Source organism: Thrips palmi, unplaced genomic scaffold (assembly GCF_012932325.1).
Source record: "Thrips palmi isolate BJ-2018 unplaced genomic scaffold, TpBJ-2018v1 HiC_scaffold_17, whole genome shotgun sequence".
In the NCBI taxonomy this organism is placed as follows: Eukaryota; Metazoa; Arthropoda; class Insecta; order Thysanoptera; family Thripidae; genus Thrips; species Thrips palmi.
In genome coordinates this window covers 4,969,582-4,986,524 of record NW_023144626.1, presented here as the reverse complement: position 1 = coordinate 4,986,524, position 16,943 = coordinate 4,969,582, and the positions used below count along the sequence as shown (strand labels likewise).

The following is a 16,943-nucleotide window of genomic DNA, read 5'->3' as shown; positions in this document are numbered from 1 at the left end:
ACGACGTCGACGATGATCGAGGCGGCCGGGAGCACACGCGTATGCCGGAGACGGATTCCGCACAGCGTCTGGTCGCTCTGTCTCTCTCGCACTCACACAGAGCGCCCCCGCAGTGCGACTGAGACAGCGGCAACGTCTTGTGTGCCCGCAGGGTGTGGTCGCTGTAGAAGGGGATGCCCCCAAGGACGAGGAGCGGCGGAACCGGGGCCCGGACGACGGCAAGCCGCCCGCCTACGACGAGGCCTGCAGCGAGGCGTGCCTGTGTCGCCTCGGCGTCCTGCTCAGGTTTAGGCCGCGCCTCGGCCCCGAGCACCCCGCGCACTGTGGCTGCGTGGCCTGCGCCGTCCCCACGGACGTGATGCCGCCGACGGTGGCCGCCGCCGTGCAGCCCCCCACCTACGAGGAGTACATGACGGCGTACCACCGCGGGGGCCGCCTTGGTCGCCCGGCCTCGGCAGCCTCGGCACTTGAACCCTTGTCGTCGGCCAACTTCTGTGTTCGCGCCGACCGGGTCTTCGGAACCAACGTCGGCAGGCTTCTCCAGGGGTCGGATGAGACCCTGGCCTCGGCTACGGGCTTCGATGGCACGGCCGGACCCGTCTAGGAACTTGCAACGCTGGGAACACTTGGCCGCATGTGGTCAGGCCAAGTCAGACTATGTTGTGGAGGGTGACTAGTCCGGGATTCCTGATTTTTTCCTAACGAACGAGATGGATAGGTAGAGTTCCTTAAGGTCAGCTAATTCAGTCGCAAGAAATATTGGATGCGAGTGCTGCCTGTTTGCAGAGGTTTACTTCATTTACTTAAAATTTATTTTGTGAGAATTGTTGACTATTTGCTACTGTGTAGTTGTTTTTGTCTGTCCGCGGTGCGTTGCCATCTGATCGGCTCGCTACTACACTCAAAGAGGGACCACGGAGATAAATGCTGTGTGGGAAGACCAAGACTGTACGCAGCTAGGGCTCTGCACGCTGAACGCCTTGGAGGCGAACCGAGCAGCCTGGCGTACTGCGCGGTATGGCGGGACTGCCTACCCTCGACATGACAGGCGTTTTGCGGCCGTGGTGCGAAATTGAAACGAGATAATTTATCCCCACACATTAACGTATTTCGACACTTGTTATTTACATAAAATGCCACATACTCGTTTCGAGTAATATCTGTACTATTCACTATTCAGCCTCTCAGCTTCCCGCAGGATATTAGTTGATATGTCACCTTGTTTGCAAACTACTTATTTTATGATTTGATCAACTATGAGATAATGTGTCTTTTTTTGTAAGTATAATGTACATACTGTTTTAAAACATAATTTTAGTGCAAAGGATTCACACCAATCCTTCAATAGGGTAGATTGGATTGACAGGGGGTAGTGGCCTATAAAACTGGAAACTAATGATTTCACCCTAAAATTTTAGACAGTAATCTTTTCCAAGACGAGTTCTAAACAACGCCAAGCAGAAGCAGCTTGCGCAAATAAATTTAACCTTAATTATCTCTTAAAAATAAATATAATAAGTGCTTGAAAAACAGCAATATTAAAACTGTCTTATCCAACTATAAAAAATATTTCCAAATCTTTGACATGTTGACAATGACAACACACAAATCTAAAATAGTAGTTGCTCAGTTGTTGTTTTCAACAGTGATAGAAGAAGTTATCACCACGTTTTAATTGGTGATCAGGGCAACACCTACATGAAGAAAAGCAGTTTATGGAAGAGTGCAGACCTCAGCTTCCTGTTCAAACCTAGCACGTATGGATATTACCTTAATTGAATGTACTCCGCATCTCAAGAGGAGTTAAATAAAATATTCCAAGTACAAACTAAAATGTTTTAAATAAAAGGCACCAGTAAAATTACTTGTTTCAGACAGACCATAGGGTACGATCTTCAAATATGTACCAAGTGTCATTTTTCTTTCAGAAATACAAAGAAACAGATAATAGGCTTAAAATTTATTTTTTAATTTAATTCAATTTCATCCATATCGTCCTCTAATTTAATTTCACCACTTTTGTCCCAGTCTTTCATATCAGAACCAGTAAGAAAGTTATCTCTAAGTACATTCCATGTAGTTGGATTTTCTGGTTTAACATCCTGCAAAACATAAAACAAAGGGTGGGTGAGATATCTTCCAAATGCCAACAGCTACAAACTTGGCACTTGGCACAGAAAATTTATATTCTTACCTCTTCAGCTTTGGTTTGAATTTGATCCTCAACCCTCACACTCTTGGCACCCATCAAAGAGTTTAAAAATGATACTTTGTCCACTGACTTAAGAATCTTTTCCTCTTTTCTAACAGAACCCTTTGCCAATTTTATCTTTTTGTTGATGTCCTTCTGCTGTTCTCTAACAGCATTGAATAATTGAACAACTCCCCTAAAACAAGATACAGAATTAAAACTAAAATATATACCAGTATTATGTAATAATATAGGTGCATTCATGCTTGTGTCGCATCAGTGGCATCTGTGCCTTAATTCTTGTATCTGCAAATAAATCTAGGATGCTGAAGACACGAATGAGAATGCACCTTAATTAAATAAGCAAATGAATAAATAAAGGCTTTCTGAACTTCAGAAAGGAACTCAGTGTAAATTACAGTACTTACTTGGTTGCTATTTTAGACAGGGCTCTCTCCCTATCACGTGATAAAATATCTGGTTTTATTCTACCCTCTGATAGATCTTTTTTCTGTAAAAACACAACAAAATAAAACAATGGACCATGGTTTTTATCAATGAAATGTGTGATTTTCAGACAAGGCAAAAAGAGCTGCCACACAAGACTAGTGACACGTGACGTACCCTTAATTTAGGTTTAATGTCTTCCACATCAGGTTTTACATCTAAATCATCTACATTAGGTTTCACATCCTTCTCTTCTGTTGAATCACCATCTATCTCAAAGCCATATTCTTTTTTATCATCCGATTTCTCTGAAGCTCCAATCTGGCTCAATTTTTTAGCCTTGGCAAGAACAACACTTTTTTTTCCTTTAGGTTTAGACGTTCTGAAACAAACAAACAAACAAACCAAATCCTGTATACAATGCTGCTCAAAAATGTTTCAAACTCAATAATGTTAGTGGATGTAATAAATAGATTCTACCTCAAAATTTTAGCCATAGCATCTGCCCAGCCTGCATTCCCATGAAGGTTTGGATCATTACTATCTGCCTTTTGAGCCTGACCCTGAGGACTGGCTTCGTCGTCAGAGCTTGACAGGTTTGAATTGGATTCTTTATCATCCATTTCCATCCAATCTCCTGCTCCCAAATCACCATCATCAGAGAGATCTTCCATTTCATCGTCATCTTCGTCAGAAACATCGTCATCTTCACCTTCTTCCTGGCCAGAATCATTGTCATCTTCACTCTCATCTTCGACAGAGCCTTCTTCATGATCTTCCTCATCGTCATCCTCAGAGCTGTCCTCACCACTAGCTTCACCAGCATCATTTTCTTCTACAGAGCTCTCTTCGACATCATCAGAATTTTCACTGGCAATACTCATTTCTTCGTCACTGTCGTCGTCAATTTCCTCTACAAGAGAAAGAAACAACAGTGCAGTACAACAAATATAACCTTAACCTCCTCACGTGGCATGGACTTCAGTGTGACACTAACACGGTGAGTTCTAAGAAAATCACGCAAATACTGATGATAAACATACATCAAAAAGTGAAATGAACGTGTATATCTCAAATACTTACCATGTATCGGCTGCTGCATTCCCTTTTTCAGAGATTTTGAGATCATGTTTGCGGATCGCACCTTCATAGCGGCCATGATGTTTACTTCTGGAGACTCCCCAGTCCCCACCCCCCGCCTCTTCCCCTCCACTCCTTCCCCCGGCAAATCACCACGCTAGATCTTCGAAAGAACTACCGCCTTTCATGAACCTCCTTCGTGGGAACGTGTCTTTGGTGTCTTTCAACTTCAACGTCGACGGCCCCTCAATCCAACTTCTGTCTTTAACAGGGGCCTGTTCATTACGTGCTACTAGCATCTGCCTGATCGTGTAGTGTGGATCTTGGAAGTGTTGGCTCAACTAATAGATGTTAATTGGGCGGGCTTGCATAGATTATTTCAGTTGGGTAATGAGCAAATCTTAAATTTGTGCTCATATTTGCAAAACAAATGAGGCAAGGATAAGGGATAGTAAAGTTTGAAGCCTTGAATAAAAAATATGCCAGATCAGACAGTTTATTGAATGTGATCACATATCTAGCTTGAGAAAACTAGTGCAATAATTTCTTTTCACCAGGCTTCAACACACCTGACAAACTTGTAGTCAAGTAATACTAATCATTCACACAAGACATATTTACAAGTATAATAATCTTACAAGGTACATCATAAAGCCGAAGCGTTTAAAAAGTAAAACTTTTTAGTTATAACTAGCAAAACAGGCGTCACTTCTTGAAACACCCCTTAATATAATCCTAAAACGATACAAAATAGGTAACACTTATGTCCAATATTGGACAACACATAACAAATAATTAATTTGTAAACCTGCCTACCAGGATACAGATAATGTGTCAACAGGCATCACTGTAACAACGGTCTCAGTCAAAACGAATAGAGTTCACAGTCACATCAATCTGACCACCACGGTAGGTTCCACGTTTCTTCTTTGTCTTCTCATGACGGAAGGACTTTCCCTTAGTAAACCTCAAATCTTGGTTCGCCCTCTCACCCCAGGAACCTCGAGCACCTCTCTGAAACACAAACGTAATCATTAGAATTCGTCCAAGTTTGGCAATTTTACCCCAGTTAGGGAAGATTTTATCCTACATGCACAACCAAACTCACCAATCGTCAAAAGTGATCTTTTTGTTACTCCCACCGCCACCACTGGCACCCCCAAAGGACTTCTGGAATCCGCCACTACTTCTACGGTCGCCACCCCCGAACCCGCCACGACCCCCCCGCCCCCTTCCGAAACCCCCGCGACCACCTTCCTCACTGTCTCCAAAACTTCTCCTGAAGCCACCTCGGTCGCCGCCCCCGCGGTTGTTGCCTCTGAATCCCCCTCGGAAACCGCCCCGGTCCCCACCATCACGGTTGCCTCGGAACCCTCCGCCTCCACCGCCGCGGCTGCCGAACCCTCCGCGGCCACCCCGCCCACCCCTGTCGAAGCCACGACCCCTTCCCCCTCTCCCACGATCGCCACCGAACGACCCCCGGCGGTCCTCAGTCCAACTGGCGTCCTTTTCTTCCCCATTCTCCTACACAAACAGAGGAAGACAAACATTAGCAACGCATGAAAGTGGCAGTGGTGTAGCCAGGTGCTCACACGGGTTTCAGAAGCTTAGTCATTAAATGGCTAAAAGACACAACGCCAATAACTCTTCTGCACCAGGCACTTTCATGCGAAGCCATGTTTGCCTTCCTTGCCAGAAAAAGAAGTGGCAGGTTACCTTGGCATCAAATGAGTTATTGGCGAAGCGTGGATCAACTACAACTTCCTCCTGGCGCACTCTTCGGAATGGCGCAGGAGTATTACGGTCTGGAGTTTTAGACTTAGCTTCCTGAAACCCATGAGTAGCAGAATACAGTAATAAAACACATTGGATCAAGACGACAGGTCACATTACTCACCTCATCCCATTACTGGTAGCTTTGACGAAGTTGGAGTAGGGCTGCTTTTTCTGCAACAGACAATTATACAGTAAGTAAAAGAATCATCTCACATCGAAGCCGAAAAAGTTGAAAGAAACGAGACTCACAGCTGGGGCAGGGGCAGCATCATCATCACCATCTTCTTCTGATGAGGATGATTCCTTGCGCTTCCTCTTATCACCAGCTTTGGCAGCAGGTGTCCCTGGTTTAGGAGCTGGGGTTTCATCATCACTCGATGAGTCATCTGACGAACTATCATCCTTCTTAGGGGCAGCCTTGGGGGTCACAGCTAGAGCAATAACAATAACGTGAGAACTGGAAAAAAGGAAAATCAATTCACTCTAATACTGAGAGACTACCTACCTTTAGCAGGTGCAGCCTTCTTGGGAGGAGTCTCTTCTTCACTGCTGTCGGAGGAATCAGAATCATCAGACGAATCCTGAGGTTTCTTTGCAGCTGGAGTAGGTTTGGGTGTTACTGGTTTGGCTGGTGTTTTGGCTGGAGTTTTAACTGAGGTAGAAAAAACAAGAAAATAAGCCAGTGCTCACAATAAAAAAATCATCAGAAGAAGAGAGTGACAACTACCAGGTGTATCGCTATCGCTGTCACTGTCAGAGTCACTGCTACTGCTAGCGGGCTTGGCTTTGGTGGCGACAGCTGGAGCCTTTTGGCCCGGTTTGAAAGCAGGAGCAACAACCGCACCATCATCGTCATCACCTAGAGACAAGAAAGGTATGAAAACACTGGTACTGAGCAAAGTACACAAAGCAAAGGAAGTGTTGCTTACTGCTATCATCTGAAGAAGACTCCTCCTGTGCAGCTGCCTTGGGAGGAGCAGGCTTGGCCTGCTTTCCCTTGGGAGGCTCCTCATCTGAATCAGAGGAATCATCTGAAGAGCTAGATTCAGCCTTCTTGGCAGCGACTGGCTTTGCTGGAGCAGCAGCAGCAGCAGCTTTGGTGGCAACTTTGGGGACATCTTCCTCAGAGGAGTCAGAGTCGTCAGAATCACTGCTGCTTTCTTGTTTCTTGGGAGCAGCCTTAGCTGTAGCGGCTTTGGCTGGGGTGGCTTTGGCTGGAGTGGCTTTAGCCGGGGTAGGCTTGGCAGGGGTAGCTGGCTTCTTGGCAGGTTCATCATTATCAGAGCTGTCACTATCACTATCGTCACTGGATTCCTGTTTCTTCTGGGGGGCAGGCTTAGCTGCTGGTTTGGCAGCAGCAACAGGTTTCTTCACTGCAGGCTCATCAGAATCACTGCTGTCATCACTGAAACATAAATTTAAATAAGTACTAAATACTGACACCAACCTTAAGCAGGAGCCACCATTCGACAAAATAAATACATACCTTGAAGACTCTGCCGCTGCCTTGCCGTTCACTGGCTTCTGAACTGGTTTAGCAATTCCATTTACTTTTTTGGGCGCTTCATCTTCAGATTCTATAAAATAAGATAACTATTAAATCCATGAATATATACAAAACCCATTAATCCTAAAATTGGTTCCAATATATACCTGAACTGGAATCGGAACTGGAATCTTTTTTGGCTTGGCCCTTCACAACAATCTTCTTGGGTGATGTGCTGAAAAATGATATCCCATTAGGACAATGTACACAAAGCAAATAACACAGTTAAAAGAGTGCAAACACTAACCTTTGATAATAGTTCACCACATCAAAAATTGTGGGTGATCCTTTGGGAAGGCTTACCTGTAAGCAAAAATTTTCTTATAAATTGACTTAAGACTATACCCCAATATCTACTAGAAATGAAAAGATCGTGCAGTGCTAAGCGAGTTAACAACAAAACAGAGACCCAACAGAAAATGAACACTGGGAATGCTCTTGGCACTGAGGCACAGGCTGAGATAGCGCGGTACGCTTCGGAACTAAGTAGGAAAGTTTACAGTTATTTAAGTGCAGTGAATTCCCAAGCGCGACCACGCACAAAAATCAACGATCCGACAAGAAACAAATGTAACAATCAATAAAGAAAGACGCACAAGAGCCATGCTATTACGCCACACGTGGTAAACTCGTGGGCCGATGCGAAAAAGCCGCACTTACCGCTTTTGTCTTCTGTTGAAACAAATGCGCTAATGATTTGTCCTTTTTAGAGAGAAACTCGAACACAAGCGCGCACACACCAACTTCATCAACGGCGGCCATGGCTAGCGTGAAATTTGAACTTAGAAAACAAATAGAAACAATTTAGGCTCCGTTTGGAGCACGTCGAAACCACGCTTGATGCTCGCTCACACGCCTGCGCCTTTCAAGAATGAAAGAAAGAGCCATGAGGGAAAAAGAAAGGAAATAAGATGGGGGGCGGAACCGGAAACGGAGAGAAGTGACCAACTCTGACCGATCGATGGCAGAGAAAACGAAGCAGCGAAAAAGCACGAAAAGAAAAGAAGAGTCTTTTAAATCTAAGTGTTCAGCTTTCTTTGGAAATATTTATCTTGCCGTTTGCAAAACCTTGTACTGATTATCTAATTTTGTGAAAAACGTTTACGAGCAGAGATAACTGCTATAGTTTATTAGATAAACAACGACCTCTCTCCTCTATCGGGGATGTAACTCAGCGGTAGAGTGTCTGCTTCGCATGCTGAAAGTCCTGGGTTCAAATCCCAGCATCTCCACCTCTCTTTTCGGCGCCGTGCATCTCATAGAATCTTTTTTATGGTTACTATTCATTCTACTCTCGGAAATGTGATTTATTCCGGAATATAATTAACTGAAAGAATCAAATTATTTCACTGGGAACACTTTGTGCAGTCTGAACTTCGGTGGCGCAATGGCGACATTCGCGCTGTCTGCTATCCGCTCCTTTCAAAATAGTATCAGGTGAGAATTTCGCTATTACACCTTAATCTGTTTGACTTCGTTAACTTTCCACGGTTTATTTTATGGGCCGAAGCTATGAGATTGTCTCGTACACGCTTCCTGTCCTTCAGGAAGTGCATTTTGACGTTCAACCTAACCTCGTATGAGTTTCATATTTGCTTTGCTTTGATTGGCAGGAGTCATAAGATTGCGGGAGGCACGCTGCGTAATTTCCCAAATGGTTTCTCCAGCAGTGCAGAAGTATCTACTCAGACTTCAAATAACAACAAAGCTGAATTAGAGCTCAGTGACACATGTGTGAAGAGGCTTCAAGAAATAGCTGCCGATGGTAGTTTCTTGCGAGTCACTGTTGAAGGGGGAGGATGCTCAGGATTCCAGTACAAATTTGAACTGGATTCTACAACCAAAGACGATGATCGGTAATCACTCATTAAAGATTTTCACCAAATAATTAAGGTGGTTCCCTGTACTTCTATTCTTTAAATTTTGTTGCAGAGTGTTCACGAAAGATGGAGCAAAGATTGTTATTGATGAGACCTCTCTTGAATATGTGAAGGGTTCTGTGATAGATTTCCACACTGAGCTCATCAGATCTGCTTTTCGCATTCTTAACAATCCTATGGCAGAACAAGGGTGTTCATGCGGGGCATCATTTTCTATAAAGGTTTGATGCATTGCACCATCAATAGGAACTAAAAATTGAATCCCCTAAATTATTAAATACTGTATCTAGAACATTAGTTATAAGGGCTGTGAAATAAATTATCATTATTTATGTCCTATGCTATCCCACTTCCTACTTAAAAAAAAAAGTATGGATGTAATGTGATTTTCTGCCAATGTAAATATGACAGTTCTTTTAATTAACAATGACTAAATAAACAGATTACATAGCTTACCATCACAACAGTAGCAAAATTGATTGTACAAAAACAATATTTTTCATAATAAAGACATAAACAAAACTGATACACATAATAAAAATATACTATCTCACAATCTATATCACATTACTGAATTACAGGGGAATTCTCAAATGTATTCTGATAAGTAAGGATAAATTCTGAGGTATTCCATTCAGAACCATTGATTTCCCAAAAATGATAAAGGCATGAGGCAGACATGCCCCTGACTCAAATATATGCAGCACACAGGTACCTTTCATACCTGATTATATCTATTTTTGCTTCCCCTTTTTTGTCTGTGGGTGGAAACAAAATATATCAATATCCTTTGTCTCAAATTTTTGCCATTGGAATTACATGTTTCAATACATACCTTTGATTGGAATTTCAGATGGTCAATTGTGTCCTTCTGAAGAGCAAGCTTTTCATTCATATTGGCCAGATGCTCTGTCATGACTGCTAACTGTGAGTCAAAGGTTTGTGTGGTGGATGCCAATTCTTCAGACAGTTTAGATGCTCTCTCTTCACAGGCTTTCCGACTTTCCACAGCATCTTCAAGTCGGGTTTTGAGCACAGCACACTGTGAAATAAATACAGCTTAAGAATTTGAAAGTATCAGAATACAACCAAAAAAGAAAAGAAGAGAGAACTTGATAGCAATCTCACCTCTGACATGTATGTAGTGGCTTTGGCTTCAGAAGTTTGCCAACGAGCAACATGTTCATAAAGCCGTGTGCGGAAATAATTTTTTACCTGTTCCTCCCTAGCTTCAATTTCCGCGGGAGTAATGAAAGGAGTAGTGTGTTTTCCCAGCTGAATTTAGCAAGGGAAGAATTAATGCAGACATTTCCAGAAGAGCTACTGTTGAGTATGCTATATTCTAAAAGCTTACCAAATTTGTCACAACAGAAACTGCAGACTCGCCATCATTGTTTTCTGATGTGGATGTACTGACCAAATTTTTCTTGTTACTCTAAAAACAAAACAAAACAAACAGAGATATTACCACAGAAATTATTATAAAAACTGATAAGGTTTGCAACTCAATTGGAATGCATATTTCTAGACTGGTATATTGACCTCATGTGGTTCGTGATGCAAATGAAGCAAATGATATTCCTCCTTCCAATGCTCACGGTCCTGTTCAACCTGTGCAGCTAATTCTTGCATGTTTTGCAACTGTGACATTAGTGCTTTCAAACTTGCTGTCTTACTTCGGACTTCAACTTGAACATTCAGAGCATCCTCATACGGAATGGATGGAGGCTCGTCCTAAATACAAAAATAGTTCTTAACATTAAGAAACACTATCTGGCTGGAGAACATAAAAAATATTACATGGTTGCTGAAAAGCCAAACCTGTTCCAGAGATGACAAATAGTTTGCTGCTCGTTTGCGGAAAGCTGTAACAGTTGGATGCACTTGTTTGCCATTCAGTGAAGACCCACTAAGCGACATCTGATAACCATCCAAAACCTCCACAATCTGAAAGTAGATGGGGAAATTGTACAGCCACAACAACAGTTTCGGGTTCAGAAAAAATAAAATAAAAGATTGGAGCACTGCAATACCTTCCCAGAAGAAATAACAGCAGAAGCTAAAGTACTCAAAATACCATCTGCATCTTCTTGAGCAGTTGAAATCATTGCATTGCCACTTTCCCTCTCCAGGGCAAATTTTACAGTGTAGGAGCACAGCAGCTCTAAAATATACATTGCAAACACAGAACAACATAAAATCATTCTTTAAGCAATTGATAACTAGAAATTTTGAGTGCCCTCCAATATTTTTACCTTGGACAGCCTGATGGAAAACTTTTAATGCTTGAACTAGTTCTTTCATAAAACGCTGCTGAGACTGTACGGGATGCTGAGAGTGCCGTCTATCTGCAAGACATAAACAATATATAAAGGATAAGAAAAAGAGCAATTAAGAAATAAACCACAATTTGAATGGCTGTTACTTACTCTGACCCGCTAAAAGGTGCACATAGCCACAGATCTTTGACACTTGAACAGAAAGATAAGCAGAGCATGAAACAACATCTCGACTTGCTGTTAGAATTTCCTCAGATGCTCCAAATAGAATGCATTCCTCCTCAACACTGAAAAAACAGTTACATTTTTATTATTTATTATATTATAAAACTTTTTACTTATATCTTTCAAAATGCAGTAATTGATAGTGACCTTAGTTGACAGTATGGCTGCAGCTTTTGAAGGTAGGCACTGTATGAGCGGAGAGGACCACTAAATGCTGACAGAGAGGGTGCAGTATCAAGAGTCCAGCTGTCACATTCAAGGCCTTGCTGGAAGTCGGAATACCCTTGCCTTAAGTGGTGCAGTTGCCTACCACTGTCTTGCAGGTGTTCTGAAAACTAAACAAAATATTGTTCACAAAATGATTAGGTATCCAGAGTGGAAAGGGCCACACAAATAAATATATGATGCACACCTTTGAATTTAAAGGACTGAGAGATGAATGAACAAGTAATAGTCGATTTCGCACATGAGAATGATACTTTTCAAGAGCACCAGCCAACTCCTCAAGATAACTGCCAGCCTGATTGACAATACGAAGCACGTGAGCCTGTTGACTTCGGTCATGATGAGGGACATTGAGCTCATTGAGATCTCTATCACCTGCAAAAGGCATACAATTTAGCACTGAAAAAAAAATCCAGAGATAAATAGTAACAAGTAGTTCTTACTTGAATCGACAAATGGAAGGTGAGTCCGAATGATCCTTGTTGCATCCTCTAATTGAGATGTAAGTTGAAGCCTCTGAGAGTTCATCTCTCTTGCATGAGCTGTTAATTCAACGTTTGATTTCTGGAGGGCCTCCACTCTCTGATCCAGTCGATTGCTCACGGAATAGGATGGTGTCCCAGCAGGCGCAGGTAAACTGGCAGCACCTAGAGCAGAAGCCTTTTCCATTTCAAGCTTAGATACTGCTCTCTGAAAAGATAAAGTAAAACTTATTTAAGTTCTGGTTAGAAGCAATTCTGGATGGCTGGCATTGGATAAGCTATATACCTTATGTTGTTCTTGTTGAGTTCGTAATTCATGTTCTAGCTGTTCAATTCTTTGATTCAGATGTTCTATGTCTTGACTGTGGGATTCCTCCTTGTCATGTAACTGAATTTGGAAATTGAGAGCAAATGAGTTACACCTCAAAAATAAATTCGTACAGAAATTGAACAATGAGTACCCACCAAGGAAAGTAATTTTGCATTCTCGGTGATAGACTTATGTAGTTCTTCTCCCATCACCTCATTGCTGCACGCACTGTTTGTTGCTGGCTGTTTGGTTTTGCTCTTCTTGGCCTTGCTCTGAAAGTTTGAAACAATAATAGTGTGAACTTGCTTTTGGACATGTACCAGCAACTGAACATGCAAAGGGAAAGAAACCATTAGACCAACCATAGAATCCAATTCATCTTGGAGCACAGTCACTCGCTTAGTAAGTTGCTGATTTCGGAATGAGAGGCTATCCATTTCTTGCTCAGCTTTCCGTAAGCTCTGCTCTCTCTCTTTCAACATATCCCGGAGGTCTGAATTTTTCGTTTGTTCATCTAAAACTGCCTTCTTTAGAACAGCAACTTGAGCACGCACCTTAAAAGACAAAAGGATGGTAATTGATTTTGACTAATGGGAAAGGAATACCTCACATAAGAAGAGGGCAGCAGACCTTTGAATATTCAGATGCAACCTTTTGATACTTGGTTTGTAAGTCACCGCCAATGCCGTCCATGACTATACAGTTATCATAAAACGAACTGAAACAAGATAATAAACACAAATTAATAAACTCTTTTTTCTTTCAATGGTTTAAAAAGGTACTGCGTAAAATACCTTTCTCAAGTAGGAAATTTGCAGTGGTGTCCAAACTAAAAATGAAACACCAAAAAAATTACACAATTAAATGGTCTACCAATTGTTAAATTATAAAAAATGCGGATTCAATTTATATTATCTGATAAGACGAAACGATTTTGTTTTAAATGCCGGGATTCGAAGTACTGAATCTGTCAGACACATATTTGTAACCTGGAACATACTAAAAACTGGTCATCACAGGTACCCCCTTACCTCTTAAATGGAAGCTCTGTAGAATCTCCACGACATTTCTCGATGCGAGGGAGTGTACTAGGTTTAGATACAGTTTAAACGAGTATTTAGTTTGGTACTCGCACTGGTAGTTGGGTTATGTTTCATTGAATTGTGGATGTGGGTGTCAACCAACGGGCGGGCGGAAGTGGGGAGGGGTCTGAGAGGGGGGGGGGGGAGGGCAGGGAGCGGGAGGAGGATGTGAGGCTAGATTACAGTGGTATGCAAAATTTAAGGTCCTTGTTTAGGATTTCGTCGAGAGCAGCGCGTTTTTCAAAAGGGAGCTCTCTGCTTGTTTTTCGTTAAAAAATACAAGCGCTTTTGTGCGAAAAAATAAAAATAAAAGCCGTTGTGGCACGCCTGAACTGCAGCAGCCGAGTGGCCCGCCTGAATCAGGCTTTCGATTCGCTTCTGATCACTTCTGATCTGCGTCCTGGCCCGAGTGAGTTGGCTTGCCTACCTTTACGGCGCTACGTGCCGTCGGGCTGTTCGTTATCAAAGAGGGATTTCATTTTTAAATAATAAAAAAAACTCATTCAACGAACGTTAATGAAAGCAGATGATCCGTCTCGTTTCACAACTGCTGTGATAGCCGAGAGGTTAGTGACGTGGGATCGAGTTACCGCAGGCGGGCGTTCGAATACCAGCGTCACATACGTTTTTTCGACTTACTATCCTAAGGGTGGTGGTTCGAGGCCATCCGAGCGGAGCCGTGTGCAACAGACCCACATGCCGGAGGTTCGACTCCTAACAAATATTTCCATTTAATTTTACTGCCTCACCCAGTGCGGTTGAAACCCGTGAACGTGAGCCCACTCAATGCATGGGACGTGGTGGTCCAGGGAGGAGAGGCGTCGGTGCCCAAAGCTAGGGTCGGCGGTTCGACTCCCCCAACTTCTTGCGAAATTTTGACCGGGTCAGTCGAGTCCTGTTGCGTCAAGAACCCACCTCACGCCGGTCCTCTCATCATGGGCCGTGGTGGCCGAGAGCGTAAAGTCGTGTGATCCCGGTGGCGGGGTCCGGGGATCGAATCTCATCATTTCGTTACATTTTTCGACTGCTTTCCTCCCACTGCAACTCAAACCCGTCGTCCAACACGCTGCCAGACGTACAAGCGTGATAGCGTAGTGGTCAGAGTCACATTCACCTGGCCACTCCGCTGTGGGTGTCTAAAAAGCAATCCGCTTCGGCGGGTTGGCCTCGGCACTGGAGCGATGGAGTATTTGATCCATCAATCCAGACCATCCGGTGTGTGGTTGCGGGTGGTGCCTCCTTGACTCGTCGGGGAGGCGATGATAAGTCCTTTGAAGCTGGCCTAAAACGCTGTATGTTCGGTACGGGAGCGCCGGACAGTGGGGGTACCATGGGGTACACAACCAACCCTACGAAAACAAGAAGCTCCCACCAAACCTCTTCTCTGTCTGAGTCTCTCTCTGTCTCTCTGTCGTCTCACTCTACGTCCCGCCCCTCAAAGAGCTTCGTACTGGGTGCTCTCACCCAGCTGCCTGAGCTTTGGGGTCCTACTGGGTCCCCCGGCGAACGCTTAGAGTCGCTGACGGGATTAACCCCAGGTACCTGATAGCACCGGTTCCCATCCCGAACACCGAAGTAAAGCAGGAGGCCTCCCCATTAAGACTGGGGAGGGGGTGTAGAGTTCAAATTTTTTTCTTTTCCCTTTCAAATTTCTCAGTCAATACTCGTTCGGAACTAGCCGTGCCGAGCTGTGGCCTGCACCGCCCGCCGCCGAGCTCGAGCTGGCCCGAGTGCCCCGGGCCGGGCCGAATCGGGAGGCATTGTTGCGCGATATTCCGCGCCGTGGCAGGCATTGGCACCAGCCCCCTCTCAAGTGCTGCGCGGCTCTGGTGGCGAGGGCAGCCCAGCCAGGCCGAGGGGGCCGATCAGCTGTTCGTTTGAGAACGCCGTCTTCTCCCAATGATGTGTTCGGCCCCGTCTCCCCGTCTTCGGCCCCACACGAACTGCTCCGAAGCAGCAGCTTGCGCAGTACGAGTAAATGCCGCGGCCGCCGGCCGCGGCCGGCTCGGCTCTCGCCGTGGCTCGGCCAGGGCTCGGCTGGACTCGGTATCTCTCCGCCACTCGACTCGTCCGGCGCAATAACATTGCTCTACGCCCCGCCACGCCACGGGGCCGCGGCTGGCCGGCGTGGCGACTGGCAGCCGAGCCGGCAGGCCTGGCCGCGCTGCGCTGCGCCGCGGATTTCAGTACCCGTCGCTGCCCCGCGCGCGTCGGACGGGTTCGTGCAGCTACTCGGTACCACCGCGAGTCGGTGACTGCTCGTCCTCGGAACGTCGCGAAGTGATTCATTCCCCGCCGTGTTGCCGGTCGTGTTGCCCGCGCACTTTCGTTGTGATTGGTGTGCACACGCATGCGTGCCGGTGGCTTCTGCCCTGGATCTTCCGCGTGAAATCACTGTGTTGAGCGGCGCTTAAGCACGGTGCACTTGTGTCGTTCTTAAAGTCCCACCAGTGTGTGCTTTCTGCCGCTGCTTGGCCTGTCCCGGGTGCAAGGAGGCCCGCGCCCCCTCTCCAGCCCGATGCCTTCCGCGGGCATCGCTGCCTCCACCGCCTCCACGCGGCTGGCCGCGGACTGAGGACAATCTTATCGCCGGCTGCAACTGCCACTGCAAGTGCGTAAGACTGCTCGACGACGATAATTGAATCATTCCCATTCCGAATAACCGCAGGAAACGCAAGGCCGAGGTTGTCAACGGGGGAAACCCCAAATCGGCTGACGAATTTCCCGCCAAAACTTTGGATCCTCCTCCTGGGTCCCCTTACGGTGCTGTGGGCCATGGGGGCGGCCCCGGGGCACAGGGCGAGTGCATGTCAGCCATAACGCGACCCGTTAGGTGCCTTCGGCTCGCCGTCTCGCCCTGCCCTGCCGCCGCCACGTGTGAACGGGGCCGTACACGGGCTTGGCACGGCGCTGTGGTGTTCGCCGTGCGGTGCTGAGTCTCGCTGGACGGACTCGCCGAGCGTGGCGGCAGTCCCATGTCATATGTGCTGCCCTAGCCCGCGTTCGTTCGTTGCAGCGGTGGGGGAAAATTATTAGGCACACAGACAGACGGGCAGGCAGTTCGGCGGTCACTCCGTCAAACCAAACACTGGACTCTACTGAGCACCAGGCGTGTCCGTGGTTTGGAAAGCAGCAGCGCTTGGCGTGTGTTTTTGGGCACTCGGCGCCCCTTTGACCGGCCTAACCTAACCTGCCCACCTGCCCCGGCCCGCGTGTGGGGACGGCTCGGGGAGCTCGGAGGCCCCACCGACTGCATGGCCACATTTCGCCGGTGCTGTTGCTCGCTTGGCTGCCTCGCCGGCGGCGGCGTGGCGTGGCGCGGTGGCGTAGCGGCGTAGCGCTGCATGGCGCGCCGGTTCTGAGAAAGCGTCCTGGTCATGGCTCCGCGCTCGGCTCTCGGCGTGACCCGCTGACACCGCG

General features: G+C 45.8%; 4 protein-coding genes and 1 non-coding gene across 7 annotated transcripts; 2 read left to right on the top strand and 3 right to left on the bottom strand.

Moving 5' to 3' along the window:
- Positions 1-1,945: 1,945 nt before the first annotated feature.
- On the bottom strand, positions 1,946-3,840 carry LOC117643761 (RRP15-like protein). The gene is made up of 6 exons (XM_034382836.1): positions 3,722-3,840; positions 3,119-3,551; positions 2,816-3,020; positions 2,620-2,702; positions 2,195-2,387; positions 1,946-2,102 (listed from the first exon to the last, which is right to left on the bottom strand). The coding sequence occupies exons 1-6, from the start codon at positions 3,795-3,797 to the stop codon at positions 1,968-1,970; spliced, it is 1,125 nt and encodes a 374-aa protein (XP_034238727.1). The 5' UTR covers positions 3,798-3,840; the 3' UTR covers positions 1,946-1,967.
- A 344-nt stretch (positions 3,841-4,184) lies between these two features.
- LOC117643492 (nucleolar protein dao-5-like) lies at positions 4,185-7,936 on the bottom strand. Of its 2 annotated transcripts, none has more exons than XM_034382416.1 (11): positions 7,701-7,936; positions 7,288-7,343; positions 7,148-7,215; positions 6,981-7,071; positions 6,424-6,899; positions 6,222-6,353; positions 6,000-6,146; positions 5,744-5,925; positions 5,616-5,665; positions 4,827-5,242; positions 4,185-4,732 (listed from the first exon to the last, which is right to left on the bottom strand). In XM_034382416.1, exons 1-11 carry the CDS (start codon positions 7,800-7,802, stop codon positions 4,707-4,709), a joined length of 1,746 nt encoding a protein of 581 aa, XP_034238307.1. In that variant the 5' UTR covers positions 7,803-7,936; the 3' UTR covers positions 4,185-4,706. The 2 variants fall into 2 exon arrangements, with proteins under 2 accessions (XP_034238307.1, XP_034238308.1); XM_034382417.1 differs by lacking the exon at positions 4,827-5,242 and adding an exon at positions 5,435-5,545 and having other exon boundaries at positions 7,701-7,934.
- A 137-nt stretch (positions 7,937-8,073) lies between these two features.
- LOC117643494 (iron-sulfur cluster assembly 2 homolog, mitochondrial) lies at positions 8,074-9,259 on the top strand. The gene is made up of 4 exons (XM_034382418.1): positions 8,074-8,315; positions 8,409-8,477; positions 8,654-8,896; positions 8,973-9,259. The coding sequence occupies exons 1-4, from the start codon at positions 8,236-8,238 to the stop codon at positions 9,145-9,147; spliced, it is 567 nt and encodes a 188-aa protein (XP_034238309.1). The 5' UTR covers positions 8,074-8,235; the 3' UTR covers positions 9,148-9,259.
- On the top strand, positions 8,201-8,272 carry Trnaa-cgc. Its single transcript has one exon. It is a non-coding gene; the product is annotated as a tRNA-Ala (tRNA).
- Positions 9,260-9,298: 39 nt separating the features above from the next.
- On the bottom strand, positions 9,299-13,651 carry LOC117643491 (protein phosphatase 1 regulatory subunit 21). 2 transcript variants are annotated; one of them, XM_034382414.1, is made up of 18 exons: positions 13,473-13,650; positions 13,236-13,270; positions 13,072-13,159; positions 12,804-12,995; positions 12,597-12,713; positions 12,418-12,519; positions 12,093-12,339; positions 11,837-12,024; positions 11,572-11,759; positions 11,350-11,486; positions 11,176-11,268; positions 10,954-11,084; positions 10,742-10,867; positions 10,463-10,654; positions 10,275-10,355; positions 10,049-10,195; positions 9,756-9,962; positions 9,299-9,678 (listed from the first exon to the last, which is right to left on the bottom strand). In XM_034382414.1, the coding sequence occupies exons 3-18, from the start codon at positions 13,132-13,134 to the stop codon at positions 9,655-9,657; spliced, it is 2,235 nt and encodes a 744-aa protein (XP_034238305.1). In that variant the 5' UTR covers positions 13,135-13,159; positions 13,236-13,270; positions 13,473-13,650; the 3' UTR covers positions 9,299-9,654. The 2 variants fall into 2 exon arrangements, with proteins under 2 accessions (XP_034238305.1, XP_034238306.1); XM_034382415.1 differs by lacking the exon at positions 13,236-13,270 and having other exon boundaries at positions 9,655-9,678; positions 13,473-13,651.
- Between the last annotated feature and the right edge of the window lie 3,292 nt (positions 13,652-16,943).

Excerpts from the sequence above, each read along its gene's own strand:
- LOC117643761 (XM_034382836.1), bottom strand. The coding sequence starts at position 3,797 with ATGGCCGCTATGAAGGTGCGATCCGCAAACATGATCTCAAAATCTCTG. Across the intron at positions 2,703-2,815 it reads ACATTAAACCTAAATTAAGG|AAAAAAGATCTATCAGAGGG; the intron begins GTACGTCACGTG and ends GTGTTTTTACAG. Across the intron at positions 2,103-2,194 it reads TTCAAACCAAAGCTGAAGAG|GATGTTAAACCAGAAAATCC; the intron begins GTAAGAATATAA and ends TATGTTTTGCAG.
- LOC117643492 (XM_034382416.1), bottom strand. The coding sequence starts at position 7,802 with ATGGCCGCCGTTGATGAAGTTGGTGTGTGCGCGCTTGTGTTCGAGTTT. Across the intron at positions 6,147-6,221 it reads CAGCGATAGCGATACACCTG|TTAAAACTCCAGCCAAAACA; the intron begins GTAGTTGTCACT and ends TTTCTACCTCAG. Across the intron at positions 5,666-5,743 it reads ATGCTGCCCCTGCCCCAGCT|AAAAAGCAGCCCTACTCCAA; the intron begins GTGAGTCTCGTT and ends TGTCTGTTGCAG.
- LOC117643494 (XM_034382418.1), top strand. The coding sequence starts at position 8,236 with ATGCTGAAAGTCCTGGGTTCAAATCCCAGCATCTCCACCTCTCTTTTC. Across the intron at positions 8,478-8,653 it reads TCCTTTCAAAATAGTATCAG|GAGTCATAAGATTGCGGGAG; the intron begins GTGAGAATTTCG and ends TTTGATTGGCAG. Across the intron at positions 8,897-8,972 it reads ACAACCAAAGACGATGATCG|AGTGTTCACGAAAGATGGAG; the intron begins GTAATCACTCAT and ends ATTTTGTTGCAG.
- LOC117643491 (XM_034382415.1), bottom strand. The coding sequence starts at position 13,134 with ATGGACGGCATTGGCGGTGACTTACAAACCAAGTATCAAAAGGTTGCA. Across the intron at positions 12,996-13,071 it reads TTGCATCTGAATATTCAAAG|GTGCGTGCTCAAGTTGCTGT; the intron begins GTCTGCTGCCCT and ends TTGTCTTTTAAG. Across the intron at positions 11,760-11,836 it reads TCAGTCCTTTAAATTCAAAG|TTTTCAGAACACCTGCAAGA; the intron begins GTGTGCATCATA and ends TATTTTGTTTAG.